Here is a 20,409-nt window from a genome sequence, read left to right on the forward strand (position 1 = left end):
GCCAGTCCAGGCTCAGATTTCAGAGACTGGGGCCGTGGGGGGTGGCAGAAAGGAGAAGTGAGCTTGAATATTCCAGATGTTTATCCCTGAGCTCTTCAAAATGGGGACCCCTGTTCCCTCTGAGTCTTCCCCTTGGCAGAAGCAGCTGGTCCTGCAGTCAAGCTTGGGATAGCCGGCGGTAGAGATGTTTGTATTAGAGGAAGCTTCTGGCCCCTCATCCCCCAGGGACAAAGGGCAAATAATCTAACTGGCCTGAGTCACTAATGGCTGTCCTTCTTCCCCAGTTAACCAGGACTGAGTTTTCTCTGTAATTTTGGGAAGGGGAGAAGAGGGGTTGGTTGAGAAACCATAAAGGCCCAGATGGGTCAGCCACCATCTAGAACAGGACAAATTGGAAGTGAAAGAGCTTGAAATATTCACTTTTTCCTTCTTAAAAAAGACATAACATTGTACTGGTTTAACAAAATTATTATAATTTCTTTTAAAAAAAACCCAGACACCCATGATACTTCCACATTTACAGAACAAGAAGCACTAGGGAACTTGGTAGAAAACGATTTGCAGCTGGTTCCTCCCAGAAGCTGTCCCCTGCGGACAGGCTCAGTTCACTTCCAGGACCTCGCTCTCCGGGAGGCCGAACTTGGTCTTGTGTTGGTCGAAGAGCTTCACCAGGGCTTCCACGTACATGGCGTGGTACAGGTCGACGTCCTGCTGGGTCGGGTGCTCCAGCTTGGGGGTAGTGATGGGCTCACCCACTGCAGGGATGGGGCAGAGGCCTCTGGTTAGTCAGTACCATTCGGCCCACCCCCGCCCCGGGCATCCACCATAATGCCGATGGTAGCGACCCTGAGCTACTTGCCAGCCGCCTGTCAGGAACTGTGCTGAATATGCTCCATTTCAGGCTGTCCCTTTTACAGGTGAGAAGACTGGGGCCCAGGGGTATGGGAAGGGACCTGCCCAAGGCCACATAGCCACTAAGCAGCAGGTAGGATCAAGTCCAGCTGTACCCACAGTACTCAGCTGGGAGCTCCTGTGAGAGGTGTGGGATCAGGTAATGGCTTTGCTTTTGCCCTGCTCTGGGCACGTCACTTCACCTCTCTGCGCCTTAGTTTCCTCACCTATCACGTGGGGATCCTTCCTTATGCCACAGCAGTGAAAATCCAGAATCCTAACCACTAGGACACCAGGAAACTCCCCAGTTTTCCATTCTTAAGGTGAGGGGCAAACTCCTTCACACTGTCCACTAGACCCCGTCCCTCTCCAGACACCCTGTGCATGGAAATGTCCCTGCTGCCTCACAGACATCAGACCTGGTATGGGATTTGTGTATAACAAGAGTCAAGGGTGAGTCTAGGTTGTGTGACCTAAAATGCAGGAAGTTGATCTCCCTGGAAAAAGTACAAAGCAAAACATCTGGCCCTGATAAGAACTCAAAGTATCTATGTGAGCTTTGGCCCCTGAAGTCCATGGCTTGCGGCCTCCATGCTCTTATGTGATCTCTAGATTGTGAACCATTAACAGATACACACAGACACACATACTCCTACAATAGATAATTCTTTGGAATCCTCTAAATTGTCTCATATGAACGCAAAACAACACAGTTGGGGGCGAAGTGCAGCCAGTTTTTTTGCTATACTTCTCACAGGCTTCTGCTCCAGTCATATTGATTTGCATCTGTTCCTCAAAAATCTATACAGTCTTGCTGCGGGAACCTCCTTTAGGCTATTGTTTCTGACAAAAAGTCTCTTCCTCCCCTCTTTTTCAGGATAATCCCTATTCAGCTAATAGTGTAAGAGTCACAGGGACTTCCCTGGTGGTGCAGTGGTTAAGAATCTGCCTGCCAATGCAGGGGACACGGGTTTGAGCCCTGGTCCGGGAAGATCCCACATGCCGCGGAGCAGCTAAGCCCGTGCGCCACAACTACTGAGCTCGTGTGCCACAACTACTGAAGCCCGCGTGCCTACAGCCCATGCTCCACAACAAGAGAAGCCACCATAATGAGAAGCCCATGCACCACAACGAAGAGTAGCCCCCGCTCGCCGCAACTAGAGAAAGCCCATGCGCAGCAACCAAGACCCAACACAACCAAAAGTAAAAAAATAAATTTATATAAAAAAAAAGAGTCACCTCCTCCCTGGGGTCCATTATGACCCTCAAGAGCACCCTGCACATCCTCCTCACACCCCCTATTGGTCTTTGCTGTGAGGGGGTCTTCCCTGATAGACTTGGGCTCTGAAAACACAGAGTTGCTGAGTCCTGTTTTCTCATCTAGCACAGCTTAGCTCGTGGTAATGGAACTACCCCCTCCCCCTCCCCCAATCATCATTCCCATCAGCGCCCAAACAGGTCCACGTCCTCATGGTTCAGAGCATGGACATCAGAGCCAGGGATGGATTTGAATCCTAACTCTGCCACTAAACTAGCTGTGGCACCCGAGTTCAGGGTCTGGAGGAAGGGGGGCTCACCCACGGTGGTGATGGGTTTGGAGTAGGGCACCAGCCCCCAGGTGTCGGAGGAGAAGAGGCCTCGGCCATGGAAGATGCACGGGGCGAAGCCAATGTACTTCTGGAACTTTTTCTGGACCCATCGGCCCCAGGAGCCCTCCTCAAAGATCACCTGCTTGTACACCTCATTCTCCCCGAAGGAGTAGGTGGGAACCAGGTCGGCTCTGGAAGGGAGAGGCCAGGGTCTGTCATAGCCCAATCACTGGCTTCAGTTCCTCCTGGCAGCCCTAGAGGCCCCAGACACCAGCCGAACTCCCCTCCGTCAGGGGGGTACAAGAATCACCTGGGGGACTCCAAACCACATGTCCCCTCACTGCCAGATGGGGACAGGCCCTCTGCCCCTGTTAGTGACTGGGGAGCATGTCAGGGCTTTACAGTGTGGCCCTGACCAGGTCACTATAGCCTCACTCAGTTTTCTCAAATGGAAAATGGGGATGGCAACCCTGCAGGATTTTGCAGGAGAATCAAACGGGACCGTAGAAGTAAGTGCGCTTTGTCCAGTGAAATGTGCTGAACAGGTGGCTGGCTATCCAGAATGTACCCCTAGAAAAGGTCAGAGAAATCCAAGCTGCCTAGCTCCTCTCTGTCTGTCCTCAGGGTTACCCCTCCAAGAAGACTTCCTTGATATTTCGGGCCACAACATCCTCCTTCCTGGCCTTTCGCTCTCCTAGCTGCATAACACGCTCTGGCCCTGGGGCACAGCGCTGCCTCTGGGCTTGGCTGGCCTCTCAGCCCACCTACCAGGGCCCAGGAGACCCAGGCTGCATCTTTGCCCACTAGGCCACCCAGCCTGAGCTTGGGCAACCCTGGCCTGAACCTCTGGGCTCCAACCTCCCATTCCCCACAGGATAGCTAACCCCCTTCTCTGCCTTCCTGGGGTCTGGGTTCTGCCTTCAGGAGGCAAGGAGCTGCTGCCCTGGGCTGCGCAGAGCTGTTGATGGGTGTGCGCATGCATGTGCACACACGTGTTCTGGGAGGCACTCACCCATGGTGCAGGGCCAGTTTCACAAAGCCCTTGCGATTGCGCAGGGTGACTGCATTCTTGCCAGGCATGGAGCTCAGGGACTCGGCCGCGCCCCCCACCACGATGATGATGGCATTGCCGCTCCCATTCTTTGAAAGCAAGTAGTCTATGGTGTCCCGGTTCACAGGGCAGATGCCTGGGGAGTGGAGGAGGGACACACAGTCAGGGCTGCCCATGGACGCACTCCCTACCCCCTGCACATGGTCAAATATAGACAGAGCCGTGGACCTGGGTCCCAGACCTCACCCAGCCACTTGGAAGTATGGCCCCACGTAAGCCATTCTTTTTTCTGAGCCTCAGCTTACTTATCTGTAAAGTGGGGACAATGACACAAGGTTGTTTAGGGAATGCATTCATTTGGCAAACGTTCCCTGAGGTCCTAACTGTGTCATGCTGGTGCCAGGTGCTAGGGAATCCCAGTAAGTCAGGCTGCTGGGGATCAAGGTGGGTGGATAATGAGAGTCACGGACGATGATTAAGTTGTGCAAAGGGCAGCACAGGGGCTGGGGATGCCCAGAAAAAGGGTCAGAGAAGGCTTCCTAGGGAAGATGTTATCCTAGTTGAACCCGGAATATTGTATGAACAGCTCTCCCACTCAGCCCTGACCCACTGTGCCTCAGCAGGCCACATCTCCAACACAGGACCAGGCACCAGGGCACGGTGGGTTGGCTTCCTGGCCAATGGAGTGGCTCAGGCAGGGGCACACAGAGGTGGATTCTCACCTCCAGACATCAGGTACTCCCGCAGCACTGGCATCCTGAAGTTGCCAGCCAGCGTGGCCAGGTAGGGCCTTATGCCGGGGAACTTCTTGCTCACTTCTGTGGCCTCCGTGCTGAAGTTGCAGAAGGCACCCAGGCCCATGATGCCATGGGGGTGGTATCCAAAGATGTAGTTCCTGGTGGTCAGCAGGTTGTGTGTCTTCACCAGCTGCAGGGAAGACCTCAGGTCAGAGGAAGCTGGCCAAGAGAGGAGTACTGGGGCACACCCAGAGGTAGGGGAGGCACTAGGTGTGCCCTGGCCCCTGGAAGCCTGGGCCTGTAGGACTGGACTGACTCTCTCCTCTGACCTCAGTCTCTCATCACTGGGTTCTCAGTGCCGGGTACTTGGAAGTCACCATTTGGACTTCGAGTCCCTGGGAAGGGGGTGGGAAACTTTCTCCCTCATTCCCCTTATTTCTCCAGCCGAACACACCAGGTCCTCTTAATTGCACTCTGCCAGCCTCCTGCATTCCCTCCCTCTGGGCCCATCCTCCTCACCACAGCCAGAGAGATTGCTCTAAAACCCCAGTGCAACTCCTGTCACTCTCAGATAAAGAGGGATGCCCAGCTTCCATTGGCATCAAGTCCAAGTCCCTTTCTTTGGCCAGAGAAGGGACAGTGCAGCTGGCCTGAATGGAAACCTTCTTCCAGGCAGCCAGACTCGGCTCAGGCTCTGATGCAGGAAGCAGAAGGACAGGCCACAGCCCTTGTGCCAGCCACACTGGGGGCAGGGGAGGTCAGCTGTACAGCTGGAGTAGCTCACCTGCGGTGCTATCAACAAAGCTGTCCTGGATGCTCTAAAGGATGATTGGCTTCCTGCCCTGGGACTGGTGGCTTGGACGGTGGGTTGGATGGTGCAAAGTTTCCCTAAACCCTGAGCAGCAAGAAGCACTGACCCAGTATTATAGGAAACATGATGGGGTGGAGGGTGCTGAGAGGGATGGAGAGGACTGGCATCTTGTTCAGAAAAACATCACTTTTTTTTAGGATTAGAAAACTAATGAATAATCAGAGAATTTTAAAAATATGGGAAAGTAGGAAGAAAATCCAAAGAACCTGTCATACCTCCATCCAGATAAACCACTCTGACATGTTCAGCTTTTTTTCTACTCAAATAGACACATGTTCTTTTTTAAAAACCACAAAACTGAGGTCATGTGGTTGATATGATTTTTAAATAATTACCTCCCAAGCATATCATAGCTATTTTTCCTTATCAAAATCCCTCAGTAACATGTCTTCTCACAGCTATGCTACATGGAATAGAATTGTAATCAAACCCTGACTGATGGGCCTTTAAAAAGCTTCTAAAATTTCCCTCAGAAATAATGCTTCCATAAATACCTTATTTTTGTCCTCATGTCTGCTTGCATTCTTGAGACAAACATCAAGAAAGACAGTTCCCGGGTCAAAGGGTATGACTGTTTTGGTCCGGTGGGCTGCCCTGCCTCTGGAGAAGCGGCACTGATGACATTCCCACCTTCAGTGCTTCAAGGTTCCCCCTGCCCTGCGCTGGTGCCAGCTGGAGCGGAGCCCCTGACCACTGGCAGAATGTCAAGAGCCTGGGTTTTCTATGACTCCAGATTTGGGAACTCCCTGACTGGGGGAAGAACCTCGCGCTCAGTTTGGGGGGCTGGGGTGGTGCTGGTGGTTGGCCTCCGGGAAACTGAAATCTGAATCTTCAGGTGATGGAGGCCAGAAGGGGATGGGAGTGAGGGTGGCTGGCACCCCTCCCAGCTCTGTAAGTGCCAGTACATGTGACTGTGAGAAAGACCCCCTGTGTCGTACCCTGTTGCTTGGGGCATTTGTACTCTTTCTCCCGTTTTGCCTTTGGTGAGCAGATTAAAGCTGCTCAAAATCCCAAGTAATCCTTAGCTGCCCACCACATAAATGGGGAATGGCAGCCGCTGAATCCATGGCCAGTGAGGTGGGGGAAGCCCAGCTTTACAGGAGCTTCGAGAAGTGGTTGTTCTGAGGTTTTGCCGCAGAGAGCAGGTCTGCCTTACCGCGTTAGCTCTCGGGAAAGCCAGAAGGAAAAAGCACCCTGTCCCGGTTTCCATGGGCGAGGAAGGCACTGAGGTGAGAGCGGAGGCAGCCAGTACCACGTTGGAAACTTGCTCCTGAGCTGATGGCTGGGCCTGGGAGCCCCCAGCACAGAATGGGGTGGAAGACCCCTGATCTGGGCCATTCCTTTGATTACAAGGTAGAGACTGAGACCTAGAGAAAGGAGTTGCTGCTTCCCCGGAGGTCACAGCAAATCATCCTCCACCTCTAGACTAGGCCACCCAGCTGTGCTTTTCCCTGGACCTGGGATACAGATGGGCCACCTGGCGGAACCCTAGCTAGCTCTTTAAATCATTTCCTCCCTCCTCCAAGCCTCTATCTGGTGGGACATTGGTTAAATGAGGTGCCGTGGGGCACAGCGCAGGTTAATGGCCCTTGGTGCAGCACCCAGAAAAGTACGGGCCTCTGATACGGCTTTGATCTGTCTTTCATCTGTCTTCATGCCACACTCCCCTCGCCATGGGTGGACAGAGTGTCCATTCAGGAGGGAGGAGGGAGGACACTGCTGATGAAGACTCTGTTGACATACCTGCTCTCGTGTCCCCTGACTGTTTACCCATGGCAAAGTCTCAGCCCAAGGGGTTGCCCAGGTCAGGCCTGCTGGCTGACATGAGCCTGGGACACATTCCTGGCAAGTCGCCCCTCCCACCCTGCCTCCCCGGGCAGGTAGGGTGTTCAGATAGCCTTGTCCCCACCTGGCACCATACAGAGGAGGAAACTCAGAACCAGAGAGGAACGAAGACTCGCCTAAGCTTACATAGCGGGGCACCATGGCAGGGGAACAAAGGAATGAGAACACAGGTCCTGAAGCAGACACAGTCTTGGTTTCTATACCAGCCCTGCTACTGACTTGCTTTGTGACCTTGGGACAGTCCCTCCTCTCTGGGCCTCAGTAGGTCCATCTGTGAAATGAGGCAGATGGACAGATAGGTGACTGTAAGCTCAGAGAATGTTTCCTAATCTCTTCTCCAAAGATCCTGCCCATCTCTCGAGGAGAGGTGACCCGGGCACTGCCCACTCCTCTTCCAGGTAGCTGGTGGTCCTGGTGGCTGCTGTTAACACATGAGCCCCACCTCTGCTGGGAGAAGGGATGCTCTCTGGGCCAGCTGAGCTGCTCTGGTGGCAAAGAGCAAAGAGCTTCACCAATAAGCGAGTGGGGAGGGGTGGGTGGGCACAGTTAGAAATCATTACCCAACCACTGGCAAGAGGCTGGGAAAAGGGGGTGGGACAGGAGGGTCATACACAACTCCACAGAGCATCAGTCCTGACATCAGGTCACTAAAGCCAAGCCCTCCATGCACAGAAGAGGAGCCTGAGGCCCCAAGGGGCAGGGGTTTGGCCAAGGTCAACCAGCAGGCACGAGCAGAGCCCAGGTTGAGGCATAATGCCTCAGGCCCAGCTTGGCTTTGGTCCTGGTGCCTAGGGGCCCTCCCAGGGCCAGCTCACATGTGTCATGTGGCTCCAATTCCCAGCTGTCTTCTTGGAACAGAGGTGAGATAAGGGACACGGGGTTTTGTTTTGGTTCTTCGGGAAGGGCAGAGATCAGTGGGGAAGGGTACCTGTCTGTCCCAGCACTGACCAGCGGTCATCAGATCATCCTGTTCTGGATGGGGGGAGCTATTGGCCTTGAAGAGGTTTCCTGAGGGGCAGGCCACGCTGGGGCCTGGCCCCCAACGTAAGGGCCCTAGCAGAGAGAAAGAGTACATAATCCCTCACATCCAGCCATAATTTACCACTTTTTATCATATGAGCAGCTCCATTTTACAGATGAGGGTAGTGAGGCTCAGTGAGCTTGAGAAAGCATGCCCACGGTCCCATGGGCAGAAAGTGACAGAATCTAGCAAGATCCATTAGAGGGTGAGCCCAGCCAAGGGCAGGGACCAGGGCTGACTCTTCTGTGTCCCCGTGCCCTGCGGGGGCCCAGCAGTACACGGGGAGCAACAGTGCTGGCCAGTGAATAGAGTGACAGGGCAGGACCTCAACCCAGGTCTCCAACAGCAAAGCAGAGGGAGGAAGACCCACGGAATGGGGCTCAATCCAGTGGGGAAGTCTGGGATTGGATCTTTCGCAGAGAAACAGGCAGTAGGGATCCAGTGGGAAAGAAACTGGGGCCTGGATTCTAGTACTAGCCTTGGCATGGAGTCGCTGTGCAATTGGGACCAGTCCTTGCCCCTCTTTGGGACTCAGTTTCCTCACCTCCAAAATGAGAGGGTTGGGTCCTATGATGCAACATCCTCCCAGCAACAACAGTCTTGGATTCCTTGCAGCCAGAGAGATGGGGTCAGGGAAAGGGAGGAGCAGGAATCCTGACCCCAAAGGTCCTGGGAAAACTGGGCTCAGGCTGGAATGGGCAGAGGGAGCTGGTCCTGTGAGTGCAGTGGAGAAATGTAGGGTTACCTGGCCACCTCCCCCAGGCAGCATGCCAGGATGTCTCAGTTGCTGACTCACAACAGCAAACATACACCACCCTGCGTCATGCACACTTCCACATGCAAACATGCTCCCTCCACTTTAAAACCCCACCGATTTCTGCTGTTACCTCAGCAGCTAGGGTGTGCCGGGGCCGGGGTGCTGAGTGAGCTGGCTAGGCAGGTCTTTCCCCTGCAGGGAAAACCTTCAGGATTCTGCCAGAGTTACCCACAATCCACCAGTGTCACCAGCATGCACCAGGGCCCAGATGCCTCTGTCCTGCCAACCTAGCTTGCAGACCACCAGCAGAGGGGCCTGATAGAATGTTAACTGAAAGCCAGACCAAGCCACTTTTTATCTTGTCAGGACCTTGAGTTTGGCCCCAGAGAAGGCAGGTGCTCAGAAGACCAGTGTGGGGGACCCAGAGCAGCCAGTGGTGCAGGAGGAAGGAAACCCAGAGATCAACTTGGTCTAAACCAGCTTCATATGGGGAGACTGGACCCTGGCTTCACCCAGGGTCTGACTGCACTGCTTTTCCTGCCTCCATCCTCCAAGCCTGAGGGAAGCCTGAGGATTCGTCAAGCTTATTTCCTACAGCTCTGCTGCATAGGGACGCAGCATGCTGTGGTGGGAAGAACCCAGACTTTGAGGCAAGACAGCAACTGGAATCTTGGCTCAACCCCCTATTAGACTCATTCTGCTGTGCTACTCTCTGACCTTCAGTTTCCTCTTCTGTAAAAGCGGGATAAAATTAATACCTGCCTTACAGGGTACTGTGAGGATTAAAGGACAGACTCCTTGGGGGAAAGTGCTGGCTCCTAGAAGCCTCCCAATAAATGGAGATCCTCCCTCTCCACTCCACCTCCTCACCATCTGCCACATCCCAGGCTTCTTCTCAAACTCAGGTGCTCTCATTGTTTTCCCTGCCCCTTCAGTGCTACTTAGCTTCAGGACGGAGTTCCAGCAGCAGTGCCTCCAGAAGCCTTCCCCAAGCACTTCTGCAATTAGGGTCTCACTCTCCAGTGCCCACCAAATTTTCTGGGCCCTAATTCCCATGGCCAGGACCCCCAGTGACCTACCCATGACTGACTGAGGGAAGTGATATTTCTGTAAGAGCTTCAGAAGGAAAGAAAGCCCCTCACACCTTTTGCTATCCTTGGTTCAGCCCAGATGAACTTGGACTACCTTAGTAGTATTGCTCCTGATAAATCACTTCCTTTTTTTTTTTTTTTTTTTTGGCTGCGCCTTGTGGCTTGTGGGATCTTAGTTCCTGACCAGGGATTGAACCCAGGCCACAGCAGTGAAAGTGCTGAGTCCTAACCACTGGACCACCAGGGAATTCCCAATCACTTCCATTTTAAGTTATGACTTTAATATTCACTGAAAGGCAGACAAGCAATGGCCATAATATCTGCTATTATACCTGCTCCTTACATCACCCAGGATCTCAGTATCTGAAACACCTTTTAGATCCAAATGCTAGAACAACTCTTGTTTCCCCAAGGAATAAACAAACTTCTTCCTTTCCCAAAATGAGGACCAATAACTATCATGTTTCCCTTTTTGCCTTGGCTGCCAGGAAGCTCATAGGTGACCATGAAGCTCAACCACTGCAACTCTGTTGACGCTTATGGGTGAAATACTTACATACTTTCCCCGAAGTCCTGATTTTTCTTTTTACCTGGTATAGCATTATACGTATCCTAAATTGCCTCAAATCCTGCATAAAGTGGGGTAGAGTATCAACAGATGCTCATAGTGGGAGACGTCACATGCTTCAACCCAGCACGTGCGGTCACTGTGCATGGGTAGGTTAAGCCTTGAAGTCAGATTTCCTATCCATTCCCACCCTCCCAAGATAACACCCACAAGTCTTTACCTGGATGGGAAAGTAGTCTCGAAAGTAGCGCCACACAGCCCAGTTTCGGACCCACTGTGACCTCCTGCCACCTTCCAGGGAACAAAATACAGTGTTGGGAAGGAGTAGGAGTGGGAGAGAGTGATGTGCAGGCAGAGTCAGTGTGAACCCCTGAGCTAGGTGACCGGCGCCCTATGCAGCATCCTCCTCCCTCCCCCTGGGCCCCTTTCCAAGTTCATTCCCTCACGTTTTGCAAACCCTGGATTGAGTGTGAACTCCGTGAGGACCACTATGTGACATTAGAGCCACTATTAACCTCCCCCCTCCCCCCCATCCAGAACCACAGCCTGGCTTAGCCCAACGCTATTCACATAGTAGGTGCTAAGTAAAAAAGGGGCAGCACCCATGGCGAGGAACTTCAGCTTGTGCAGGAGGGAGTGTCCCGAGGGTGAGGCGGTGGGGCAGGGGGACTTGTGCTCTTACCTTTCTTGGGAGTGTTCCAGTCAAACACCAGCCAGGTGAAGTAGAGCACAGCAATGAGCCAGCAATCGGTGCAGAACGTGTACATGAGGATGACGCTGCAGGTCACTCCTGCGGGGAGGCAGAAGGCTCCCGGTCAGGCCTGTCCTCCCTGGGTGGGCTTCAGTCCCCTCTGGGCGTGGGGTCACCAAGTGACTGAGTGCTTACCATGGCACTAAGCTAGGCACAGCTGGGGCCCTGGGCAGAGGGGGCCTACAGCCACGGCGGGGGGCGGGGCAGGGGGGCAGGGGGGCAGGGGAGGAGCCGGCTCACGGGGACACAAGCCTCATCTCCTGGGCTCTGATGGGCTGTCCCGGCATCGAGGGGCACGTGGGCTCCATGTTGTCTGGGCAGCAGTGCCAGAGGTGGTGGATGTCTTGTGAAGCTGTCCTTAGAGCTGTTCTTTCTGCCCCTCCTGGCATGTTCTCCCCACCCGAGTGTCCAGCATAGTGACTGTGGACGAGGGGAGGGACCTGCCAAGTGCCTCTGTGTCTCAGGACTTGGGCTGAGTCACTGCCTCAAGTGTGGGGCAGCGTGACTTTTACCCCATTTTAGAGATGAGGACACTGAGGCTCTAGGGGGAGGTAACTTGCCCAAGGTCACCCAGCAGGAATGAGGCAGAGCCAGGATTCAAACTCAAGTCTGACTATTAAGTCCAAAATCTGCACCAGGCCTTAAGAGGTTCACTAAAAATTAGAAGCCCTAGACTGCCCCTGGAGGGACCTGGGAGAGTGGGATTCCTTCCCCAGGAGGAGGGCTGGCCCCCTTCCAATATAACCAAGCACCAGGCAGTCCTAGGCCAAAGCCCAGAGCCCATCAGTCCCTCTCTCAAAACCCCCAGCAGGACACTTGAAGACTCCCTGGGGCCAGCTTCCAGTGGTCCCTTTATTCTGGGCCTGCCGGCCATAAGGTTGAATAACCTGGCACAGAAAGCCCTCATCAGAGCTTCTATCCTTCCAATTTTTACTGAGCCTTCAAGGCTAAGCTCAGACCTCACCTCAGGAACTGTTCTCCAGTATCATACTATCCTCCCCCACAGACCTCTCACCTCTGAATTCTCCACACTAGCGGGGTCACATCTTCTTTGCCCCCTGTCACTTAGCACAGGACCAGGGGCAACAGGTACTCATGCTTGGGAGAGGCATGGCCTCCGTCCAGCATCCCCTCCACTGCCTGGGAAGGGAAGCCAACCCTGGTTGTAGGCACACCCTCTGGTGGGCGCTGCACCAGTCACGGGTGCTCTAGGGCTGCCTGGCTTTGGATTCCATGCTCTCTTCTTCCCTCCGTGCTCAGCCTCCTCTGGTTTCCCGAGGGAGAGGGGAGGGCCGGACACAGACACTCCATGAAGCTAAGGGCAGGGGCATGGTGGCCCCTTGTCGTCCACAACGCGGTCCGATGCTAAGCCTCTGAGCTAGCCTCTCCCCAAGGTAGCTAAAAGTGGTACAACTATCGTGGGAGAGGCAGTGAACACAGAGTGGCCAGGTGTCCAGTTTTTCAGGACCAGCTTAGGAGTGTGACGTCACAGATGGGGAAGGTGAGTCTCCAGGGAAGCATTTGCAGCCTGTAAAACCCTGTTAAAGGCAAACTGTGAAGTACTTGAGGCAGCTTGGTGAATGGCTATGACTACGTTAAGACCACTTACAAAGTCACTCACATTGTTGAGCAGTTTGCCTCTGGTCCCCATTCTTAGGCCTAGAAAAGGGGTCACAAGCCCCATAGACTCCACAGGTATCCAAGCGCCTTCAGCGGCTAGATGGATGCTCCAGGTGGGCCTGGGCAGGGCCATGAGGTTCAGGCTAGGGTCTGAGCAGCCTGGAAACCTAGCTGCCATCAAGCGCCTAACTCTGGCTGAGGGGTAGCGGGATCAGAGGGGACAGAGCCCCAGGCTGCACTGCCCAGATGCCTGGGCTCTCTGGGAAGGTGGGAGTCCCTACCCACTGTCCTCACTCTGGTGCTAAGGCAGCCTGGGAGGAGGAAAGAGAACAGATGGAGAGTCCAGAGACTGCATTCTAGTTCTGGACTTTCTCAGCTGGGGGGGCCCGCTCCCTCTCACCCCTGTGTGTCCACAGCCCCTATCATCTGTCTCATCGTTATCTGCATCCCTCATTAGACTCCTTCCAGCAGACGGTCCTTCAGGCCCTGAGCTCCTTGGGAGCTGGAACCAGGTCAGATGAACTTCTCCAGCCCTAGCAACCAACACAGGAAAGGTTTATTCAGCAAAAATGCATTACACCCACCAAACAACCTGCCTTTCTCAGAGTCTAATCCCAGTCCTCTGAACAGTGGGCTCCTTGATCTATCCCTGTAGATCATGCGGCTGCAGCAGGAACCAAACCCCTGGGGCCAGGAGATGCAAACAACTTCTGGCTCCACATGCGGAAGGTTCAGGACCCACCTTTACAATCACCCCACCCCACACATCGTGGTCAAGCTGATGATTCAAAACTCTGCTCTCCAAGGCCCGTTAGCGGGCAGCCTATGGCTGCTCACTGCAGGGACGCAGCAGTGGAGCCCAGGAAGAGCATGGACATGCTCTCCATGAAGCCGGGGCCCTGCCGCTCACTGGCCACAGCCCATCCCTGAGCCTCGACTTCCAACAGGGTGTTGGGAGGACGACATGAGATAGTGTGTGAAGAGGACTTAACACAAAGATAAGTGTCCAACCTGGAGATTCATGGACTTGGATGGGGAAAAAAAACAACATCTTAATTTTCACCATCTCTTATAGAAATTTAATGTTTCCTTCATTTATGAATGTACCAGACCACAGTAGTCTTAGCAGCAGCCCCTGTAGGCAGTGACGCCAATAGAAACCAAAAGTGTTTCCGTATCACATTTATGGCAGTTGGGGATATCTTGAAAAATCATTTATTCTCATCACTAAAGAATTATAGTGGGGGCTTCCCTGGTGGCGCAGTGGTTGGGAATCTGCCTGCCAATGCAGGGGACACGGGTTCGAGCCCTGGTCTGGGAAGATCCCACATGCCGCGGAGCAACTAAGCCCGTGAGCCACAACTACTGAGCCTGCGCGTCCGGAGCCTGTGCTCCGCAACAGGAGAGGCCGTGGCAGTGAGAGGCCCGCGCACAGCTATGGAGAGTGGCCCCCGCTCACCACAACTGGAGAAAGCCCTCGCACAGAAACGAAGACCCAACACAGCCAAAAATAAATAAGTAAATTTATTTTAAAAAAAAGAATTATAGTAGGATTTCCCTGGTGGCACAGTGGTTAAGAATCCGCCTGCCAATGCAGGGGACACAGGTTCAGTCCCTGGTCCAGGAAGATCCCACGTGCCGCGGAGCAACTAAGCCCGTGCGCCACAACTACTGAGCCTGCGCTCTAGAGCCCGCGCTCTAGAGCCCGTGAGCCACAACTACTGAGCCCGTGTGCCGCAACTACTGAAGCCCGCATGCCTAGAGCCCATGCTCTGCAACAAAGACAAGCCACCACCATGAGAAGCCCGCACACCGCAATGAAGAGTAGCCCCTGCTCGCCGCAACTGGAGAAAGCCTGTGCACAGCAACAAAGACCCAACGCAGCTAAAAAAAAAAAAAAAGAATTATAGTAATGATTATGCCTGCTGCTAGATCTTTTTATTTAACGTAATAACAAAAAAGAATGTGTCACTATATGTGGAATTCGATGTCTTAATGTGTACGTATTTATATTTTAATACCATTGATTTCCTTTGAAATCCAGTGTACTTTGTAGTACCCATTTAAAAACTCTGAATAAGGTTTATAGTCTTTACCAGAATACCAGAGGGATCCGTGGCACAAAAATGGAGGAGAGTCACTTTGTTCGAGAGGGAGGCCCATGGGGCCACAGCAGCCTTTGCAACTCCAGGCAAGCGCCTGCCAGTAGATTTGGGTGGCAGTGGGAGCGAGTGGCCAGGGCTGCTCAGGACAATAATTAGCAGCAGCTCAGCACACCTGCCCATCCAAGCAGGCTTGGCTCCCACCTACACAAGGGCTCGGGAAGATGCTGGGCCAGTCTCTGGGCTGTGGTTAGGCTCGATCGATTATTAACCTACAGCTTGGGGCCAGTCCCTGCCGCATGCTATATGCGTTGGGGTTCTACCAGCTGCTCAGCTCCCCATCAGCCAAGCTCTGACTCACTAAGACAGTGGGATAGTGGTGGCTTCTGGGTGCAAATGGGGACTAAGGGAGGTGGTACAGCAGACTAGGCAGGGGCTTGGAGGCTGGAGTCCATGGGGTCTTGTTCTGGTCCCATTACTTCCTTCTCATGTGATTCTGGGCTAGGCTCTTCCCTCACTGGATCCCTGCTTCTTATCTGAAAATGGAGGGATTACACGGTGCTCTCTACTCCGGGATTCTAAAAATTGGCCAAGCAGGCCAAGTTGGAGGTTGGAGCCCTCAGGGAGCCAGTTTAATTTGTTCTGTTCCCTAGACCAGTGTTTCTTTATCTTGTTGAGGCCCATATGCCTCTGAAAAAATCTGAGGACAGTGATTGTCCTTCACCCCAGAAAAATGTGAACATACTTGCACATATAATTTTGCGCCTAATTTTAGGGGTTCATGGAACCCCCTAAAGCCCGCTCTTAGGCCTCAAGGTGAAGACTGGCTATTTCAGACCAGGTCCACTAATTCCGGACTCCCTGGTGAGTGCTCTGGGCTTCTGCTTAATCCTTAACTCTGCCTCTGAATGAGCTTCACCATCTCGGAGAGTCACGGAACTTCTGTGAGTCCCTATTTCCTCACCTGTGAAGTGGGAAGTCAAGGAAAGACAGACACATCAAGTGCCTGGTCCACTGAGGGGGCTCTATAAATAGCAACCCCTGTCCCATCCCTCTGCCCTGCCAAGGGAGGGAGAGGCAGCTGCTGCCCTGGAAATGTGGTCTCAGAGGCCCCCATGCCTACTGGGAGGACGCGGCTCAGCACTGACACGGTAATTCCTGATGATCCCCATTGGCCTGAACGACCCTGAAGAGTGGGCCGCCCCGAGAGACTCACTCACAGGCTCTGGAATGTACTCTACAATGCTCGGCAGCAGGTTTGTCTGCCCTGAGGTGCTGGGGAAGTCACTTATTATGCTGAGGACACTGGGGCCTGGGGAAGAGGAGAGGCTGCTGGGAGAGCAGGGCCTGGTCCAGGCCAGGGGCCCTTTCCTCCTCCTGGACAACCTACAGTACCCTGACCCCGGTCTGGATGGCAACCCAGGGGACGGGGTTACCCACCTGGACCTGCAGGAGAAGCAACCAAAGCACTGACGTGGGAGGCGTTAAGAGAGAGAAGGAGAAGCCTTGAATGGGCTGCAGGAAGCAGCTGGGGACTGTGCTCAGCAGAGGGTGGATGAGGCCTGGGAGGGGGCTCTGAGGGCGCTTCCCAACAGCAGCTCCCTACACTGGGGGCCCACCACACCCTGGCCCCGTGCGACATGTGAGACAGTGTTTCCCTCACATTCAAAATGAGGAAACTGACTTTCAGGGAGTTCAAGGAACCTGTGTAAAGTCATAGAGCCTGCTTGTGGTGGAGTCAGGACTCAATCCCAGGACCACACCACCCTAAGGCAAAGCAACATACCTGTGGGAAAATGTCTGCTGGGAGGCAGGGCAGCATGTGGGAACAGCACACGCTTTGGAGGTCCTATAGACCTGGACCCAAATCTGTGTGACTTTGGACAAGTTACTTACCTTCTCTGAGACTTGGGCTTTCTATCTATAAAATGGGAAGCATATCACCACCTCCCAGTGAATCCTGGTGAGTCCTCATGCATGCCTGGGGTAGAGTACTTGATAGGGGACCCAAAAGGTGGTAGGTGGGAGGATGCTTTTACCCCTCACCTCTCCAACATCTGTTGGGGAGGTGGCCCCTGCCTGCTCTCACCCTCTAAGCCCCGGCTTACCCAGCACGAGGAAAGACAGGACCCACTGGAGTACCGAGATGACCTGTAGCTGCTTTTCCACCTTGGACCTATTGAGCCAAGTGATGGAGAAGAGGTCCTGGAGGGCGGAGAGGATGCTGGAGCCAGTGCCTGCGACAGAAGAGAGATGTCAGCCTGTCCACCCTTCCCTCCAGCCTCAGCGTCCCCATCATCAAGCTATCTCCCACAGACACCTTCCTAGACATGAGAGGAGCACGGGCCAACACATCAGACAGATCTGGACTCACATCCCAGCCCTGCCACACAACAGTTTTGTATTGATAATTCTGGGCTGGTCACATGCTTCGCTTCCCTGTGCCCCAGTTTCTATATATACCCAACGGGAATGATGTCCCCCCCTCAAAGGTTCATTTTGGAGAACAAATAGGGTATCCAAAGAGGCTAGGGGGAGGCTTGCCATAGTTGCCAGTTTTCTTCCCTCCCCTTCACCCCAATCAAACTCCTGTCTTTATCCTTTATCTGGATCTAGTACAAATATTTAATCTTTGCTCTCTGTGTCTGTGAGGCCAAGGACAGAGGGCCAACATCCAACCTGCAATGTTTTTTTCCTCCAAGTGTACTTTGCGCACCCCCAATCCTTGACCCACGCCCCACCCCTGTATCTCCAGGACTAATACCCTTTCCCAGTGAGCTGAGCCCTCCTGCCCCACCGCCAACGCCACCGATACCACCTTCACAGGGATTCACACTTTGAGCTTCACCTCAGTGCCCAAAGCTTGGGGCCCGGAGAGGAGCCAGCCAGGAACCTCTGCTTCCAGTGGCCAGTGAGCTTTGGGACACTGAGGGCTGCAATTCTGTTTGCTACCAAGCAAGTGCCAAGCCTATAAGTTAGGACAAGATGTGCCCAGTTAATTGGCTCTGTGGCCGTGGCCCCAGGATGACGTGGCTCTGTGGCCATGGCCCCAGGATGACGTCCTGGACTCCAGCGGCTGATGCGTAGAGGGACCGGAAAGCCTGGTGACTGCAGGAGAGGCAGCGCTGGGGAAGAGCACGGGCGAGGCTCCTGACATACCCCATTCCTTCCAGCAGCTGGACCAAAGGAGTGCCCCCCTTCAAACCTCCACATGTGCTGAGCCCCAACTGCACGCCCTTTGCTCAGCACATCTTCACCGAGTGCCTACCTACCGTGTGCTGGTCAAACATTCCTTCAAATGACCCACTCTGCCAGGCCCCCCGCTGAGTCACAATCTTGTCCTTGAGGGTCTCGTGACCTTTCACCCTGGCCTACTGCGGAAGTGGGAGGGCGAGCGGTATAAGGGCTTACACTCAAGCCCTTGTGTTTCTTCAAAATCTGTATTTCAACAAGGTTACAGCAGAGATTAGAAAGGGACACAACCCTCATCTGCCGAAAGTTAACAATTACTTTGACTTTCGGGAGGCATGTAAATAACACCAGGCCTCAAGGCAGACACATCAGTCCTGTCCCCTTCACCTGGTCTAATGGAGCAGAAGGAGGGGGCTTGGCACGGCAGAAGGGTCGGATTCCAGCACCAACCGTGGTTCCACTCGCTATGCGACTTCAGGCAAGACCTCGAGGGCGCACAGCCATATCCCCAGGGCATGGCACATACTGGGTGCTCAGTAGCATCTACCGCTCCACAGGACACCTGGGGCGGAGGTGGTAGTATGTGAACTCACCAAAGCAAATGAATAGGCTGGGCTACACAGGCATGCCAGGGGGTTAGCACATAACTGCTCCTTCGCCCTCTACGTAAATATCCTACCATCACAGCCATTTCTACCTTCACACTTTTCCAACACCCCATCCTGGAGCCCGAGGGCCCTCTGGGGTCATCTGGTACAGCCCAACTGAACATTTGGGGAGGCTGAGGACAGGAGCACTGACTTGTCTAGGGTTACCTAGCCAGGGCCAGAACCCAGGATCCCTGTCCCCTGCTCAGGGTACAGCAGGTCCAAGGGTGGCCTGTGCTCAGAAGTGGGGAGAGTGTACTGGGTGAGTACAGGTGGGAAGGAAGTGAGGTCAAGCATAGGCCTGAACCCCAATCCAAGGGCCGGCCTGCCAAGTCATTCCCTAGCCACTGGGAATGTGCGGGATGAAGGGAAGCAGGGGCCATGGTAGGCGAGTCCCTGCCCTGGGTCTGGGGCAGGCTGGGTGCCTTGGCTGCAGAGAGGATGGAAGGTTCTCCAGCACCTTCCTACTCCGAGTCTGGTCTCGGAGCTGTTTAGAAATGCAGGGCCCCAGCCTGGATCTACTGAACCAAAATCTGCATTTTAATAGGACACTCAGTCCAAAGTTTTAGGTAGGGTAAGCTTGGGGTGGGGGGAGGATGCAGGGAGGAGGAGCTGGGGGCCTCCACCTTCTACTGGGCAGGGAAAAAAAGGTGATGGAAGGAAAGGCATCAGACATTGTCTCATCTGACCACTTCCTACTGCAAACAGGACCCCGAAGATTGCTTGAGGAATGTTTGAGGAGTGCTCAGATAAAGGGCTCACTGTCTAGCCCCTGCCTTTGGGTCAGGACCAACCAACTGGTCACACTCACTACAAAGCGCTCTCCTGCTCTGGAGGTGGGGTACACATAGTAAGTCCATATTGGTGACATATCCCCCACTGAAACAACTGAAAAATTCTTCCTTGTTTCCTAATCCAAATCTGTCTGCTATTACAGGTCTCTCACAATTAGATAAAGTCAGGGTGCAGGAAATGTAGACTGTCTTATTCAACCGTCACCCTATTATGCACACAGAAGAAGAAGGCCTGAAGGGCTCCCACAAATCCCAGGGCAGCTTGGCCAGAGCTAGGCTTTTCCCACACTCCCCAGTCTGTCCTCCTGCCTCGGCCCAACTACCGCCCACAGCCCGCGCTGCAACCAACTAGGAAATGCAAAGTCCACTGAGGAGTGGCAGGTGTTCCTGTGGGCAGCACAGTGAGGGGGCTGCCTGGAGGGGGAGGCCGGGAGGGTGCTGCCACTCTGTGTCCCTCAGGCCTGGGCCCACTCGGCTGCCTTCTGGCCAGACCATCCCGACATGGCTGACCACAGAGCCCAGCCCTGGGAGCTGGCCTGTCCAGGATGCTGAACCACAGGCCCAGTGGAAGCCCCCTGTGGATCTAAGAAATATCCAGTCATTGCTCCCCTGCCTAGAAAGTCGCTCCTTGCCTCGCCCACCTGATGACCCCCGACAATGAGATAAGGCAGCTCGTCCTTCAAAACCCAAACAGGCGAGCCTTTGGAGAGAGGTCACCTTTCCTTCTCTGGGATTATCAGGTCTAAGGCCCATGCAAGCGTGGAACCCTCTAGGGCCATCTCACCAGCCCCCACCCATCTTGGAGAGAACCTGTCAGTAGATGAAGTCGGGAGAGGCCAGCAGAACAGAGAAATAAGAGAGGAATGGAGTCCTCCTTCCAGG

The 20,409-nt window shown here is 54.0% G+C and overlaps 1 protein-coding gene across 2 annotated transcripts in view; it reads right to left on the bottom strand.

The window, feature by feature from the left end:
- Positions 1–459: 459 nt before the first annotated feature.
- The window catches only part of DGAT2 (diacylglycerol O-acyltransferase 2), a gene marked incomplete at its 5' end in the record, with an annotated part of 31,100 nt that continues 11,150 nt past the window's right edge, over positions 460–20,409 (bottom strand). Inside the window, 8 exons of one of the 2 annotated variants that reach the window (XM_079708901.1) lie at positions 460–755; positions 2,469–2,671; positions 3,493–3,667; positions 4,254–4,458; positions 10,642–10,712; positions 11,104–11,211; positions 17,003–17,131; positions 17,321–17,441. In XM_079708901.1, the coding sequence (XP_079565027.1) occupies positions 601–755; positions 2,469–2,671; positions 3,493–3,667; positions 4,254–4,458; positions 10,642–10,712; positions 11,104–11,211; positions 17,003–17,131; positions 17,321–17,441 (1,167 nt within the window). In that variant the 3' untranslated portion in view covers positions 460–600. Of the gene's footprint in view, positions 756–2,468; positions 2,672–3,492; positions 3,668–4,253; positions 4,459–10,641; positions 10,713–11,103; positions 11,212–17,002; positions 17,132–17,320; positions 17,442–20,409 lie in introns of those variants that run through there. The other variant, XM_079708902.1, reaches the window with a different exon arrangement.

The sequence above is a fragment of the Hyperoodon ampullatus genome, assembly GCF_949752795.1.
Source record: "Hyperoodon ampullatus genome assembly, chromosome: 7".
Taxonomy (NCBI): Eukaryota; Metazoa; Chordata; class Mammalia; order Artiodactyla; family Ziphiidae; genus Hyperoodon; species Hyperoodon ampullatus.